The sequence below is a fragment of the Pelecanus crispus genome, chromosome 1 (genome assembly GCF_030463565.1).
Source record: "Pelecanus crispus isolate bPelCri1 chromosome 1, bPelCri1.pri, whole genome shotgun sequence".
Taxonomy (NCBI): domain Eukaryota; kingdom Metazoa; phylum Chordata; class Aves; order Pelecaniformes; family Pelecanidae; genus Pelecanus; species Pelecanus crispus.
Genome location: NC_134643.1, coordinates 152,547,988 through 152,565,783, shown reverse-complemented (window position 1 = coordinate 152,565,783; position 17,796 = coordinate 152,547,988). Strand labels below are relative to the sequence as shown.

General features: G+C 39.6%; 1 protein-coding gene across 1 annotated transcript in view; it reads right to left on the bottom strand.

Annotated features, from left to right (window-relative positions):
- Positions 1–700: 700 nt before the first annotated feature.
- Positions 701–17,796, bottom strand: part of ATP10A (ATPase phospholipid transporting 10A (putative)) — a 119,958-nt gene continuing 102,862 nt past the window's right edge. Inside the window, exons 13-21 of the mRNA XM_075727802.1 lie at positions 17,233–17,417; positions 15,572–15,893; positions 13,603–13,679; positions 9,660–9,785; positions 5,102–5,302; positions 2,813–2,893; positions 2,618–2,722; positions 2,089–2,276; positions 701–1,403 (exon numbers count right to left, since the gene is read on the bottom strand). Of these exons, the coding sequence (XP_075583917.1) occupies positions 701–1,403; positions 2,089–2,276; positions 2,618–2,722; positions 2,813–2,893; positions 5,102–5,302; positions 9,660–9,785; positions 13,603–13,679; positions 15,572–15,893; positions 17,233–17,417 (1,988 nt within the window). The remainder of the gene's footprint in view (positions 1,404–2,088; positions 2,277–2,617; positions 2,723–2,812; positions 2,894–5,101; positions 5,303–9,659; positions 9,786–13,602; positions 13,680–15,571; positions 15,894–17,232; positions 17,418–17,796) is intronic.

Below are 17,796 nucleotides of genomic sequence, written 5' to 3'. Positions count from 1 at the left end.
GAAGCTGAACAGCCTGATACAAGGCCATGACCGGCCAAATGCTAGCTACTCCAAGTGAAGGGCTGAACTATTAATGCCAGACTGAGAAGTCACTTTGCAATATGGATGGTCATTTATTTATTGTTCTATCATGACACATAAAATACTATGGCTGCAATATCAAAATACGGTGTCACTTATAAAATACCAGTATTAGTAATACGGTGGTAAGATACTGTTAACATTTACAGAGAGGTGTATAATAATTCGATAGTCTTGCCTATGGTTTGCTCCAGTGACAAAACACCCTGGCAAGCAGATGATGGATGGAATACAGTGCCTATTCATTATCATGGTTTTTCCTCCTTGATTACTGAATGGCCTATAATGATATCAATAATTGTTGCTGAATCTAATCCTTTTGAATATGGTAGATAGGTCCTTTGCTTTTACAGTATGTGTCAGAATAAAAGAGAAGTATCTGAAAAATAAAGAGACGGTATTTCCTTACAAAATGAGATGAAAAAATAAAACAATATAAATGGAACTTTCAAGTGTTTCTTTTTATATTTAAAGCTCTTATTTCAATATACTGTATTTAAACATTCTTAAATAATCATTCTGTACCTTTGATTTTTTGCTTCATCTTTGGAAACAAATAGAGTAATCTCATTAGAAATGTGTGCAAATAGAAAATATATAAATATATTTAAGGCCCATGTCATAAAAAGGTGGTCTCAGAATTGTCATTTGTACAATGGTCAGCTGCGGTCCCTTTCATTTTGTCCTGCAAGTTATTTGAGCTCTGTTCTTTTAAGCCTTTGAAGTCCACATGCAAAGAAGAGCCAAGCACACACATACTGTCCTGTGTTTCATTTTGTAAACTGCTTGATGACACCTGTAAAACAGTCCCAATGCGAGTGAACAGCGGAGTTGATGTGATCCACTTCAACAAACTGAAGTCTGCTTGGTTGACTGCTGAGCTCCATGGGAATGGTGCTCCCACAGGCAATGACTCCATCTCTGAAGTGCCATGTCTAACTTCATGAAATCCCATGGACCTTTCCAGACTACTTGCTGATGAGGAGAGTTTATTTTCCCCATACAGCACCGCACCCTGGGGAGAGGCAGCCAGAGTCTGATCTGTTGTGTGTTCTGCCTTTGTGTGCTCTTGGAAAAGTGACTCACTTGTTTGAGATGCTGGCAAAGGTGTGCTTTGGTTATAAGCTTTATCACAATCACTAGCATTTGAGCCAAGGCTCGGTGAGAAGCCGTCTGCAAAGGGTTGTGCCTGACGTATTGTTTCCTTTACATTCAACTTGGTCAGAAGCTGGGTGCGAATCTCTGGGGATAGTTTACTCAGCTGGCGTCCAAGCTGAAGCTGGGTTGGGAATAGTGTTCCCTGAAGGGTTCTGTACAGAAATCTGCAAGAGGAGAATGTGCACGTGAAAAGAACTGAAAGAAGGAATTACCCAAGGTATTATTAAGAGCAAATATCCAAGACAAAAGTACAACACAGAAAAGTAAGAGAGTTTTATGTGCCTTTCTTATGTTTGACACAAGAAAGCTTGGAGATTAAAAGCTCTGAATGCTGTGCTAATACTTTGATTAATAACAAGTCTGCGCCTTTAGCCAGCGATCCACCTTGTGATTACACACAGTCTTTCACCTTTCCTGATGAGGAATCAAAGACAATGGGGATCAGTCTGCAGGGCAGGCCTCCTACATCCATAAGCAGGCAAGTAAGTCCACAACATACTATCAGAATTTCTGTACTGTGCATGCTGTGGGAGGATGGGCTGAATCTGGAAGCATCATGGAAAACCTCACAGGGTAGCAAATCTCTGCATGGTCAAGAGGTTCGACCAACAGCCTACAATTATGCCACTCCTGTGGCCTACGGCCAGAAGCTGTGGTCTGTTCCTGTGGTCAGGAGCACAGAAAAGGTTAGATGACCTGACTTCATATAATCAGCTGCTAAAAAAACTGACTTGGCTGGTAAAGCAAAAAGAAAGAGAGGGAATAGAAAAATAAATGTTTCTTGCCCTCCCAACCATATGCATAAAGTGCTTTCATACATGAGTAAAGATATGAGAGAAGATACAATACCTGGGTAGCAATGCAACGACTGGTGATATAATGCAAATGAAATAGAACATGGGGTCTCCCATCAGCCTTTCCATAGTCCAGTAGGGATTGGATGGAGGATGGCATACTGGGCAGGAAGCATTGTAAACCAGAGCCACAAAGAAAAATAAAAGGATACTGAAGATGCAAGATGACCAGTGGAGAAAAGTCTAGAACAAAAAACCAACAGAAGAATAATGATTCTTTATATTCTGAGAAATTTGCTGTGATTCTGAATTAATAGTACTTAATTTCTGGAGCCAAATCCATGTACAGCAAAGAGTTTAGAGCCTTGTATTTTCAAAAATTCTTATTATAGATACAACAGTACAAAGCTGTTCACAGATCACTGTTTAAAACCTTTTTCATGTTTGCTTAAAATGCTTGCCAAAAATAGAATGTGCTGAGGGGACGAAACGACCATCTTCTGTTTTTGAAGAATGGCACTAAGAAAAGAATCACGTATATGAGATATGCCAGTGAGTTTCTATGTAGGCTGTGGGTACCTTACCCAAGTTTTGGTTTCTATAGCCAAATGAAGTATGATGGTGAAAAGAGCTATTGTGGTGATGGGAGTTCCCCAGGAGAAGATATCCACCTCTGAATCATAGTAAGTCTGTAAAGAAGATGACAGAATTTAGCCCAAGCTGTGTTGCCAGTTCTCCTCAAAATGCTTGAAATAGAATGGCTTACCCCAAATACTTACGAAATAGGGGATGAAGAAGCAAACCAGGCTTTGATACATAGCATCAATCATGTTCATCCAAAACATGTGTGGTTGGTACTCCTGTGGCACAAAAAAGTTAAGAAAATCAGAGGCTAATGAAAATGCTGTTTGCTGGCATAGATATTTTGAGGCAGATATTCCAATGGGCACTTTTAAGGGCTTGTGCAAATAGCTTAACAACTTTGCCAATCAGTTAGATAACCTTGGGGATGAAGTATGAAGAGTCAACCTGCAAGTCGCTCTGTTCTGGGAAGACACTCTTCTGCTTCCCCCCACCCTGGCCCCCGGCACAGGGTGTAATTTGAATCTGACATTTGGGCCAGCAAACATTTGTGAAGGGGCCAACTTTATGCACTACAGGTAGACCACTGATTTCAGGAGGAGCTCTCTGAGGTGTAAGCACATGAGTAAATGCGCTTTACATCGTGTACATACAAGCACAGAAAATTTATTCACAGGAGAGAAAACAGAAAATGCATGCATAGTTAGAAAAGAAGATCCCCAACAATGATCTTTAGTAAGCAATGCAGCAATGTATGCTATGTTATAAATACATAAATAAACACATATACACACACACACATATATCTGTGTGTCTGGGCACAAAATTGCTTGCTAAGAAACAATATTAAACTAACATTGTGGTTTAAGGAAATATACAATTGCAGAGGTATGGATGGTCATATAAAAGATCTGGATATAAGGAAAAATAGTTTGTAAATGACAAAATACTTTAATTTTGGGATATAGGCTACATCCACAACCACTGGGCTCATCAGGGCTCTTTACCTCTATGGAGAATATAATTGCAGCCCAAAATGAGAATTGAGAGATGCTTAGAAACAATTCTGGTGTTCTTTGGCCTACTGAAATAACATGCGGTTAAGCATTTGAACAGGTTGCTTAGAGGGACTGTGGAATCTCCATTCTTGGAGACATTCAAAACTGGACTAGATAAAGGCCCTAAAGGCCTGAGCAACCTTACCTAGCTTTGAAGCTGCTTTGAGCAGGGGGCTGGATCAGATGGCCTCCAGAGGTCCCTTCCAACCTAAACTATTCTATAATACTATAGGCTTTGAATCGGTGATATCTTTTTGAAAGAGATCCTACCCGAAGCAGGATTTTTGGCAAGTTTTAAAAATGCCTTTTTAGGTAACTATTCAGAGAAAATGCTCACTAGATTTCAAACAAACTTAGAATGGTCCCTGAGCTTGCCTTTGAGAAATATTTGTACTGTGAACCTGGGAGACTTCTCTCCTCAGTTTGCCAGCTGAAGACAGGCAGACACAACTTCCCAACAAGCTTAAGACATTATCAGATTTCTATCACCTTAAAAATGTGCAAGAAAGGAAGGTGTTAATGCTACAGATCTTTAAAGTGCAATGCACTGGAACAGAAGAAATGTAGAAAATGGAAAACAACAGCTGGGTGAAAAAGAGAGAATTTGGACTAAAGCACTAGAAATAAGTTACGCTAAAATTCTCCTTTCATCTTTCCAGGACAGTGTCTAGCAATGTCACTGGATGTGTAGAGTACTAAATGCAGGTGTACAGTTAGAGGCAAAAGACACTCACTGTCTCCTCTCAGAGGGCACAATGTCAGATCCTTTTAAGAAAGGCTTTTGCCTTGGAAGCAATGTCTCCATATAGATAGTCTTGCCAAGCAGAAAGATTTTCCCACAGTACACTGTAGCTGTAATTACCACAAATGGTTTGGCTCGAATCCCTCCTGCAATTCCTTCTATTTTCATTGTACAATTCAAGCAGATGGGGACACGGTGTTTTCAACAGACATTTCAGCTGAATTTGTCATCTGCTGGTGACTACTTGCCTCAGAGTTTAACGACCTCAATGCTTACTCCTAAAGGCATCTTTCTCTTCTGACTGTTGCTAAAGAGCTGGGGCCTGAAGTTTTGATTAAGTACTGTGAGGTTATTCTGTGAAAATCTGCCCTAGTCTACAAGGTATAATCTGCTTTACTTTTGTGGTTATTTGTGAGCCTAGACCATAAGGGAAGTGTTCAGCTTAGGCCGTCTTAAAGCATCCAGCTTCTCTCCTATTACCTATTTAAAAATATAGCTGTTTTTTTTTGTTTTTTGTTTTAAATTTACTTTTGGCATTTAGATACTTTGACTCAGATGAGAAATATAGCAAAACAATAATAGTGACTTCTCAGACTGTTTTTATCAGTCATCCACCCTTTGGGTTGGTTTTCAGTTGAAACGAAAGACATCTAGGAAAAAAGTTACAAAAAGTAAGAAGTTTTTACCTCCATATTCTGGCCACTTTTATAAAGCTGAGGTACAGCAATTAACACTTCAGCTGGCACGTCCTTATCCAGCACACCAGTAATCAGTTGTGGAAGAGAAGAGAAGAGTAAATTAAAGAAGATGAGATACCACTGATCAACCATTGACGAGCCAGAGAACCCACAGTAGAACTGGTACCAGAAGAGAAGGGCCACAAACATCTGAAACAGAATGAGAAATGCTGTCAATATGACAAAATAAGCAGGATCATCATCCATCATCCCTTGTGTTCTCAAAGCATTCTGATTCCAGTTCTGCAAGGACTTATCTATGAATGCTAAACATGTGAGCGATCCTTCTAAGGACACCTAGTCTTCAACTCGCTGTTCCTGATACCCAGACCACTGAGCTAAGCTACACCTCCAAGTCTTTGTGCTGCTGGAACCTCAGATCTCAGATGTCAGGGATGACTTCACACAAAATTAACTTCCAGTTCAAGTGAAACTCTTGAGGTGCAATTTAACTAACTGTAAAAAGCTCTCCAAACCATCACTCTAGGTATCCGAGTACTGATCTTATTTGCACTTACATTACTATTGTAAGAATGTGCATTTCCATAATAATATCCTCTGCTGGCTTGAGATGTTTTGTCCCAGATGTTTGTTTCTGGTCTACAATAGGTAAATGCAGAGCTTCTTTGCAAGACCAACATGAGAATAGAAGCAGCAAGGGCGGTGAAACTGTCCAGCAAAGTTGTCTTAAGTATTCTCTCTCTTTGCTTTGAAATTCAGCAAATTAGTAGTGCTGTAAAGATTCCTCAGTCTCCCTTACTCTTCAGCTGTATAAAGAAATCAGTTGCATACACAGCTGCAGTGGGATTGTTCATGCAGTTGGGTTGGAATCACCCAAAAAGGGACAAACCACACAACTTGTTTCTTCTACAATCTCTACAGCATGGAGAATCCAGAGGTTTTTAGGGCTCAGGAGAGGTGCTGATCTCACCTGTGAGGGGGGATTTGAGGCCCAGAAAAAGACCGGCAGCTTCCTAGGAAAGGAAATAAATTCCTAGGTTTGGTCTTCCTAAAATTGCAATTTTTATTATTCTTTCTAAAGTGATTAAGACTAAACGGAAGGCAACCAGAAAAACCTTGGCAACTGTCCCTTGAGGGTTTTCCCCATTTTCACCAAGAAGGGAAATGACATGACCTCTCCTTTCACTTCCTCCTCTTTTTGTAGTCTGTTCTCAAAAGCTTTCAGCCAGCTGGAGTACGTTAACCCTTCATCGTTTTTAGATATACAGAGGAAAACATAGATCTGTTCTATCTGTACACCAAAATGGGGTTGAAATTTAAACATAGGAGGAAAAAAAAAGCTATCGTCTGCTTAATCAGTGAAAACTGCTATAAGAAGAGTAAGTCTATCTTGTGAAGGGGAATTGCCACAGAATAAGGGGGTCAGTCCTGCTGTACGTAAATGTGTATATATATGTATATAGAGAGATATATTGTATATATATGTTCAGGCAATTTTTGCATACTACATTGAAGTGGCTTGTATATCAGCGGCAACATACGTCTCACTGTTTGTGAGCCCATACTATAAACTAACCTATTAAAAGTTAAATGGTAGTATTTTTTTAAGGACCACTTCTACAAATGTTTCTGTAAATACATTTCAGGAAAAATATCTTCCTCTGGCCAAAACAAGACTGATTTACCAGAGCTTACCCTCTTCAGTACAATTGGCTGGGAGATGGCAATTTCATTTAAAAACTGAACAGATTTTGAAATTTATGTCCTTTGCACACCCAAACCCAAACAAAACTTCCTGAGTCTTTTCTCAAAATGGATTTGCAATAAATATATGAATTTAGATACTTTTCTCTCACCCATTTGAAATAAACAAAATCCAGCTAATCCTGGACCTAAGAAATTTTCCTCTCTAGAACCTTGCTAAAACTAACCTGTCTTGGAAACAGTTTGGCTCTGACAAAAATGGGTAGTTTGATGAAAATGCAGTCGGCTGAAAATTTTTCTACCACTTCTAGCATGGGTCTCAGCCGTGTTGTCAAAGCAAGCTGTACAAATAAATGACATTTCAGTAACGAAGCTTAAATCAGATTTTTTTCCCCTGAAAATTTTATTTTGGATTAAACAAGTGTTTAATTTAATTTCAAATATAATGTTCCCTCTTGCTTCTGTGCATTAACCCCTGAAAAAGTCAAAACAAATTTACATAAAAATTGAATTAGATTTTAAATAAAAGAGATTTCCTTTCTTCCCCCCAGATGAGACTGTTTTATCAATGTGGCCCCAGACGGAATTTCTCAGTGACTGAAGTTTATGTCAAAAAATGTCCAGTGCTGTCTTGCAGAGATAATATAAAAGGGGAAGAAACAGTGCATGCTTGTGCAGGTAGAATTTTGTTTACATGAAATCCCTTTTCATCAAGCTTAGATATATCCAGTCATGCTATGTTTTAGTTTATATTTTACTTGTATTTTTATTATCTACACCAAGCCAAATATCTTCTTGGATAAGTCATCTGAGTTTCCAAATGGCTTTTGCAGCAATTTGTAGTTTAAACTGTGAGTTAGATAGGTTCTATTGGAGAATGGAAAATTTCATAATATGAGCAAATGGGGGAAAAATCACTTGAGGAAACAGAAAACTTGCAAAACATTTGCAGTGTAGCTATCTTGACTCTCTGTGGAGAATCATCCAGAACAGTCTCCTTGCAAAAGGATCAGGTGCTCACATCTTTCATTTTTGAATATTCTTTCCTTAAGGGCAGGCACTGTCAGACATATTCATGTCTGTATGCTGGATACCTCACTACAATTTTAGAGTCAGTAGCAACAAGTATTGCTCAGAAAGCTCTCAAGGCTGCCAAAGCAGAGCCAACACAAAGAGACTTCTTCAGTTATATTCTAGCCTTGAGGCAGCAGCTTCTGAAAATGTCTTACTAAAAATGGCATGAGAAATACTACTCGTAATCAAGGGGAGTTGTACCAAAGGAAATAAAAGATTTTACAAGAGCTGAACAAAAATGTAGATGTATAAACAACATCTCTGGCTGCTGATTGCTGGAATGTCTTATATGTATTACTTCTTTTTTTTTTAATTTTAATGTAAGATGTCTCTGCATACACTTCTTGGAAGTTCAGATTTGATACTGTCAAGCCAAAGGGTATCTTGGAAACATACAGCACTGGGAGTGGGAGTACAGACATTCAGCATCATTCAGGATCAAGCCTTAAAACTCAGGCATTTGAACACCAGCACATATTTCACTGTTGTGCTTCAACAGGTGGCTCTCCACTCAGTGCAGCATTATTTAAATCTGCTTGCTATTTCAGACTCAGGCAGCAGTTCAGACCATCCAAGTCCTGTCTTCCGTGTCTGGAAGGGTGCTTACATGCAGTTTCTGATGAGACCACAGAAGGTATTTTAACACACTTGTGTTAACACAAAGACACTTTATTAATTCCTTAGCTCCCTTAGGTGTTCCTATGATGTTCAAAATTTTGAGCAAGTGATGGTCTTCTCCTGATAAAATACCTACCTGCAGATTGAGATCAGATGGGGATTAGTCAGGCCAAGAGGAATTTGCATTAAAAAGTTGCCACTGATTAAAAAAATTGAGGATTAGATTAAATTTGGAAAGCAACTTTTACAAAACTGACAGCTGCTTTTTTTCTGATATTGAGGGTGAAATCCAGTCTCCTGCTCACAGTTCACACATTGTCCTCTGGAGCAAACAGAGGTTCGAGAGCTCTGGCTCTCCTCTCTTTCCTGCTTCCTCATATCCCTTGCTCCCAAGGTGATTTGTAGGTGTTGCAAGTGAGCAGATCTGTGTGCCTGCCAGTGACTCCCACCCAGCTGATGGAATTCTTAGTCATCTTGTTAGGCAGTTTTCAATCAATCATCTTTGTACTCCAAAATCAATGGAAAGGGCCTTTGTTAGGGCCAAGGAATTGAGCTGCTACTGGCTCAGTGCCCAATACCGGACTAACTCGTGTTTCATACACCAGGGAGGAAATGCAGACCCATAGTCTGTTCTTTACCACAATGTGCTTCCTTTCTAATGAACTCTTTTGGTTAGTTGGGAATAAGATAAATCAAGAAAAAACCTTCCCAATCTCTGCATCCGAGACACAGAGAGGACTCAAATTATCTCAGGTTACCAGGGAATATGTACAGTGATTCATAACCAATGATGAGATAGGGTCAGGAAGAGAAAACACACTCAACTGCTACTTTGGACCAATGCTGGATGGCTTTGGCATTAAAGACTCCTGTGTCTAGCCAGCTAAATTCTGCAAAACTGCTCTACAAAGAAACTTTTCTTAAGCAGTGCTTGTTATTTCTGTTACCTAATTTGCACATTCAGCAGCACACTGTAGCTGTTATGGAATGGGTCCTGTATTTCTGCAAATGGCAGCCAGCTGTATTTCAACTCTGAAAATTTCTTTGCAGCTTATTTATAAACCATTTGAAGGCTGACCTAATGCTCACTTAGCACAAAATAAACCCTGGAAACATGTGGTGGCATAAAGCTGCCAAGTCAAACACTTACTGCGTTTTTGTAGAAGAAATACAGCACCATGTTGGCGAGTCGGGAATAACACCAGTGGCCATGAACAAGCAAGAGCTTCTCCAAATGCCGGAACCTTGGGATTGCAAAGTCGCTTGCCATCACCGCCTTTCATGAAAGAAAAGTTGGAATCATTATTGTAAAGTATCACTTTCAACACCAACAGTGAATCTAGTCATCGTCTCAACTAGTCATCTTCTTAACTCATACAGTCAATGGAAGTTGTACTGATGAAGAATGAAATCCATTACAGTGCATCTGAAATGCAGCTATTGCTGCATTGATTTGGAATACCCGTGAGCAAACCCTGCAGCTTGGCAGAACATGCAAGGCAAACCGGTCTTTGCCCAATGGAGATTACAGTCTACATTCCAGATGGTGACAAGCAGCAGCAAAAAGTGAGAAGTGGGAGAATGGCTGGCAATTGCAGTTGCATGAGCATGAAGGCTCAGGGCCCGCATGTGAACAACTGCATGGCTGTAACATCCTTCTGTGTAAAAACTACAGAGTACTTACAGGACAAAACAAATTTCCAGAGAATAAAATAAGAAAAGCACAATTAAGTGGCTGCATCATAATTACTGGACGTTAAAAGACAAAAAAATAAAAATAATAGTTTTAATTACATTTGCAGTCCTGGCTTATAAAGTTTACTGGGCTGTCCTGAGATATCAGTATTCTGAGGGATTTTTAAAATCGCATGTTTTCTAAAACTGTCTATGAAAAAATCACACTAGATGAGACTCCTCTGGGACTGTGCAGACTGCCAAATCACATTGACAAATTGAATCACCCAGTTTCTCTCTACTTCTGACTAAAATTCAGGGTACTGTACATCTAGATGAGACCTTCTTGTAAATGATGGTGTTATCACAGTTGTTTCATGATTTGCCTTATCCCTAGGATCACATTAAGATTTCATTTAATATTATTTGACATTTCATTTTCTATTTTGGGATCAACTTTCTTCTCACAGTTCAGCAAAAACATGAGGAAAGGTGAAAACCTCCAAAGGAGCAATGTCTTCCTCACTCTCTGCAGGGTATATTTTGGCTGTATTTTTAAATGAGAGACATCTTTCCTTTTAATTTTTCCTAATTCCCTTTCTTGGTAAATCATCAAAAGAGCTTGGTTTTCCCAAGTAAGTGCTTGTAGAAGCTATTAAAATAAACTCTAAAACTATGCAAGAGAAGGTGTAATAATGCATTGTAATTTAAGCAGTAGATGTATATAAGCACTGGGACATTTTTTAATATGTTGACACATCCTGGGATTTCTCAGGTACTGAGATACGCTTGTTATAACCTCCCAGCACAGAACAGTCTGATTTGTCTTGCAGACATACAGCTATCTTGCAGTTTGAGAAGAACAGAGCAGTGCTATGTCTGCTTCCTTGTCCTCCACCCCATCTCAGCCTATTCCAATGTTAAAACTGTTAGCTTTTCATTTGTGCTTCTAACACAGTACTTCACAACACATTGTGAGAAGTGTCAGGGTTTTTTTCTTTTTTATTGCATTTTGATTACAGTGAGGAACACAGTGAGGAAGACAGTGTTATCCAATTACATTTGCAAGTTTATTTCATCTCAAAATATCCCCTTGATTTTCACATTTTTATTTTTTCTTCCAGCTTTTTCACAGGAAGAAGTGATTCATGCTCCACATGCTTCCACAGAATATGGGAAGAAAATAAATCAGAGAGTATTGCTGTTTTAGACATCTCAATGCTCAACGCCTTCTGAGTACCTGCATGTGTAAGATTCTGACAGTTGTTTATAGTAAAGAGGCCTGCATGGTTCCTTAGGACTTTGCAGTAAAGGAAGGGATCCATAAATATTTTCCACTCTGTTGAACTTTCATTTAGAAAAAAACAGGTAGTTTAATGGGTTAATGAGCAAATAGCTTTCAGATTTGAATATACTGCAAAAGCCAGAGGCATTTGAGGACTGGTTATTGTAAGTGTATGAGCTCAAGTGAAAGTGGCATAATGGGGAGAGGAGTAAAAAAAAATGCTATGAGAACTGTATGTCTGCATTAGGGAAAAAAGTGATCTGAATTAATACATAGATGATGGGAGCTAATAAGTTCATAAGAGATGGTAAGAGGAGTTTGGGGCAGACTTCTTTGAACTGATAGGCTTGGAGGGGACCCCACAAAAACAGTCTCCTCTGGGCTCTCTGGAGCCTGGCCTGCCTGCAGAGTGATACTGCAGAAGTTATGCAAAGCTCTCGGAGTCTGGTGAAGGCTGTGGAACAACAAATACACTTGGTATCAGCTTAATCCAAGACTTCCTTTTCTCCTGCCCTCTTTGCCCATCAAAGTCAGACTCATAGGGTCTATGGCTGGCATGCCATACGCGCAATGAATATCTGAGTATTTTTGTGGTACCTTCTTTCCAGTCTAATTTACAGTTGCTAACATGTTTAGAGAAGCATTTTTAATGGATTGCAGGCCTGTAATCTGTCTGTTTGAGAGGCGCTGATGGACATCCATTTGCCCTGGAGATTACTTTGATTGAACCCACTGGATGATTACAAGAAGGAGAACAAGAGTAAGAGCTCCACTGGGTCAGGCTGAAGCCCATCTTCACCAGTATCCAGCCTCCAACAATGTCCAAGAGAGGATGCCTTTGGAAGACTACATGAATAAATAAGAAAAACATCTACTGACTTTTCTCCAGAGTACTGTCCTAGCTTCTGGTGATCTGCATGTCAGAAAATGCACAGGGTTGACATCCAAGTTCACAGCTCAGTTAAATTTTTGTTTCATAAATTTGTGTGTTGACCCAAATAAATTACAGCTTTCATGAAATCCCATGGAATAAAATTCTATAGCCAACTTGCGCACTGTGTGAAGGAGGCCTTTCTTCTCTTTACAGCAAAACATCCTGCCAGTGTTGCAAAAAATGCAATGTGGGTCAAAGAACCACCCACCAGAAACTAAGTTAAGGAGCATGCTCATTTGCTCAGGTCCTCAGGATGGAAACACTTCCCATGTTCTCTGAAGAGCTCTTTGACATATACTCAGATACTCTTATTTTCTCATGCAACCAGTCTGCACCCAGCCCAAATACAACACAGGTTGTGGAAATGAGGTATCTTCCTCATTCTCTGCATCTTATCGCCATGTCTGGTGCTAACACTGCAACTGAACTGCACTAGCAGTAGAGGAGGCAGAAGTAATAGGTAATGCAGTAGGTAATACATCCTGTACATATACATCCTCTCTTCCGGGGATGGGAGAAGTGCCTCTTATACAGTGGTAAATACAGTAATCACAGGCTGAACACATCCAAAAGACTACAGGGCAAGTCCCCTTATCTTGCTGTTCCCTGTGGCAGGAAATGGGGACAAAACCAAGACTTGGAATAGTGTGCAGGGAGCAGTGGTTCTGCAAAGGGCTGCAATTTTCTCTTTCTTCACTGTTCTGCTGTCTGAATAGGCTGAGTGAGTGAGATGTGTGGGTGGCTGGGCTAAGGGCCACCACCACACCATGCAAATAAGCTGCTTCAGCTGGATGAGCTTGTGCAGCTACTCCACAGGAGAAGTATACCCAAGCAGTACAGGAGAGAGAATAAAAGCCAGAATAAAGTGAACCTTTATTTCCTAAATAATGCATAGCTGAGCTTTTTTCCTCCTTTAAACCAGTATTTAATAAATTATTTGTTAAAATATATTGCTTAGATGGATAAGTTGAATTTTCTGAGAAGATAGCATGTTTAAACTCACCACAGATCTGAGAACAAACACAAGCTCAGTCAAGCTGAAAGCAACCTTACGACACACAACTGGCACTCCTGAGCACAACTTGCCACTTCTCCTTTATTTGCGCAGGCTATCCAAAGGCAGCTTGGTCAGGCTGACATATGGGAAGTGCCTTTTTCACTCTTTCATGGGAGTGCTTTTCAGTGAACGAGCAACATTACCTGCATGCCTTCTTGCCCAGAGATCCCCACACCAACATCTGCCACTTGGATCATGCTGACATCATTAGCACCATCACCTAAAGATGACAAGACACAGTTTTGTTGTCAATAGTAGACCAGGAACAGTTAGCAGCAGCAAAGCAAAGGAAAACCAGTTGTTACTGAGTGTTGGCTGAGTATAGTAAGGAAGATGAATATAAGGTTCAAAGCTTGGCAAAGCTGCCAAGCCATTCTGATCTTTGTAGACTTTATTAATCATGGAAAAGCAAAAATAAAACAAATCCCTCTCTTTTTAGTAAGACCGAAAATTCAAGTATCTGGCCTGAACTGCACAAATACTAAAACACTGGAAGGACGAGAATGAGGTTCCCGATACTTCTGCTTCCTGATTAACTGTCTGCCTGCAATCAGGTATGACAAAGAATGAAATGTGCAAGGAGGCCTAAAGCCAGTGAGAATGTCTACACAGTGAAAAATACAATGAAGTTAAAAAGTAGATGAATTCTTGACTTGGGTTGCCCAGTCTGAGATCTTTAATACACCCATCACAAGTAGATTTAACTACAGTGGTTGCACAGTCACCATCCCTTGCTCTGCTTCCAATCATGATACCACAAATGTTAGGTGCCATAGAAAGGATACCAGAATGGGACATGTATCTGCTTCTTAACCTCTTAAATTTACAGGCAGTGTGCTAGTGGAAAATGAAACTCTATTAGCTGATGACACGACACTTGGTTTTAAACTTCAGTGGCTGAGGCATACATTCACATCTTACTCCAGTTTCCCTGCTGTTGGCACATATGTGGTATCTGCTCACCTGACAAAGCTGATGTCTGATGTTTTTGTGACCCCAAGTTAGCTCACATTGGTTAAAAAGGACGATATATACAGCTAGGCCTTTAAGCCAGAGCAGGAGCTTGAGTTCAACTCACAGGCTCAGGATGCTCAGGAAGAATGAAAACACAAGCTGCCCAGTCTCCACTAGTGTTTTTAAGCATTCTGGATAACTCAAGTTAACCAGCCAGATGTTTCTGACAACATATGCAAATGATTATGTCCACAGTCAGTCAGCCAAAGATATAGATTCAGTATGAGGAAGGCATATTTGAGCTAGATATAATATAGTGAGCATGAGGATTATTCTAATCAGCACACATTTGGTGATGTGGATGTTACAGGAGTCTGGCAATTATTGTATGTACTTAGGGTTTCTCAAGGGTAGGTCCAACCCACATGTGTTGCTGCCATGATTAACCAAGACAGATAGATGAAAGCTACTGTGTTTGTGACAATATATGCTGCAATCATATCTTCTAATGCAACACGAGCCTAAACTTGAGATAGGGAAAGAAGAGCTGGTTGACTTTTCTTATGTAAGAATCATGCAAACATTGAAGATACTGCCAGATTTAGAACAGGGTGACTGACAAAATCTCCCCTTTGCCAACTGAGCGATTAGCTGGGAAGAAGTGTAAGCGCTGGCACAATGTCAATCATAAATCCATTCTCTATACCGACAAGGCCAACTCATATCCTATGCTGTATGGCTGACTTGTGATGCAAAACGCAGAATCTTGAGTTTAAATATGATTGGATGAAACAACACTGAGCACAATGTTGTTCTGTGTAATACAGTGATTGCAAAATGGTGTTCTGCACAGCATCAGCTAACCCAACTCTTCACAGCTATGTTCGGACATGCCAAAACCTCATAGCTTACCTGGGTCCCATTTACCTAACTTCTGTAGGAAGAAATCCCTAATACTGCTCCAGAGTTCTATCTTGGTTTTGAATAAATATGTTGGAGTAAGTACGTCAGAGTTGCCCAACACATTTTCATACAAACCTGGAAGGCTATGTGAGTTGTGAGGCAGCTGGAAGGGTGTATTGCAAGTCAAAAAATCAAAATTCTCAAGGCACATCATCAGGTATACATCAAGGCAGGCTAGTTTAAACAGATATTTACCTATTGCCAAGGTCATTGCTTTGAGTTTGTCTCTGACTAGTTTCACTACCATGCTCTTTTGGAGTGGGGTAGAGCGACAACACAGTACTGAACGGCATTGCTTGGCTAGTGCAAGAAATTTATCTTCTAGTGTAGGTTCCAGGGCATAAGCTAGAGTCCTTCCATCAATCACTAGGCCCAAGCTGGAAAGCACAGGGGAAGAGGGCGGATAGAGAGGGGTGAACCCAACAGTCATGTTTCCAGTAGCTTCGTCTATTGTGTTGTTTGAAAATTTAGACTCTACGCATTGCAGACACTGTTCCAGCAAGACAGCACATGTCTCCTGAAAAAAAATTCAAAATAAATATGCTTGAGAGAAAAGAACATGTATTCAAACATTTGTGTTTGCTGTATAGTTAGATAAGGAATATGGCAAATGTGTCATATTTGCTGCACTGTTAAAGTTTTAATTTCTAATAATCTTTTCTATTTGCTCTAAACACACTTAATTCTTGCAGAAGATAGGAGAGCAATGAGGACTTGAAAGGCTTAAAATCTAATTCCTCTTTAACATGCAGTATTGTATGCTAAACTATTTTCTTTTAGCTTCTCAGAATAACAGTGCTGGGAAATGATATAATCAGTATCAGTACCAAGTTAAGTATGGTGATGAACACCATGTACACGCCTACAACTCAGATCAAATAGTTATGCATTGTTAAGGGCCAATTAAAGGTTATTTAAGCTGAATTCTCTCTCCTAGCCATACCCAACTAAAAGATGTTATTGAGAACATATGAACATTTAAAATGCAATGTTATTGGTCTTACAGCAAAGTATGACAAAAAAGAAAGATCATGGAAAATCAATTTACCAGTTCAGTTGATACACTCAAGAACGGAAAATGCTGTTATCTTTTCTTCCTTTTTGAAAGAAATTGGAGCTGGATACTGCTGGCCTACCTCTCCTCTGCTGATTTGAAGTCCAATTTTATCACCCCATTAAAGGACTACAGCACTATCAGTCTGGATCCTTGTATGTTAGACCGTATCAGTAAACTCTTTGTGACTGCTTGCAACAAGTTGAGCACAGGAAAGATCAGTAATTCAGAAGAATTAGAAAAGGTCTGTTAGGAAGCAAGGCATTACTGTAGATGTGGTTTTCTGACTCTCAATGTTAGCATCGAAATTTAAGTATTGCTTCTATCTCCAGAGAAAAAGCCAGCTGAGAAAACACGAATGACTTATCTAAATACTACATTTCAGTGGTGTAAAATAAAGCACAAATTCTCAATAGGCAACCAGTTGTTTTCTTTCTCAACACATGTTTAAGAACAGGTTGCTTTTGGAGGCCCATTAGTGCCAATAAGTAAAACAAGAAACATTTTGAGAATGCATACAAAAGAAAGGCATTTATGCTGCTATGGCATATTTTCATTCATGGTGGAGCCCACTACACAGTTACATGTCTTCAGTAAGTTTATGATACATGACACTATGACTTAGAAGCATGATTCACTGAAAAGTATTCAAAGACATGTCCTACCTGAAAATTACGGATGAAGCAGGAAAAGAAGAAAAAAAAGAGGGAAAGGAAAAAAAAGCCATCAAACGTTTAATTGTACAAGTTGAAAATAAAGCAAAGCTAGTTCACAAGTAAACTTGTGTATTGGATCTGCTTACTGGTGATTCAGCATTCAAAGTGATGATCTCTTCATCGTGATCTAGTAGCTTGCAGGCATATGCAATATTAACAGCTGTTTCTTGCTTGTCTCCAGTAAGAACCCAAATCTGCAACCCAGCTTTGCGCAAGTTTGCAATGGTTTCTGGAACACCGTCCTGTAAACGGTCTTCAATGCCAGTTGCGCCTAAGCACACAGAAAAAGCAAAATATTGCCCATTAAATGAACACCGAGGGTTCACCTCAAATTGTAAGTTTGGATTTTTTAAAAAAAACAGCAGTCACTTTTACTGGGAAATAGCTAAACTACCAATGGTTGTAAGATTCAGGCAGCTTTTTGGGGGTACTAAGAGAGAGGAGCAGAAAGTAGCTGGGGTAATCATCTGCAGCAACGGTCAACAACAAATCCAGAATTCAAAACTTCAAAAGCAATCGGATGCCACTTCTACTCTCAGAGGTTCAGAGGCTGATGTATGTTTGCTTATTGTCTCTCTGCTCTGTATCTTCACCATTTCTTCTGAATGTTGCTAGAGAAGATATTGTTGCTTCTAGGAGATCATTTCAGT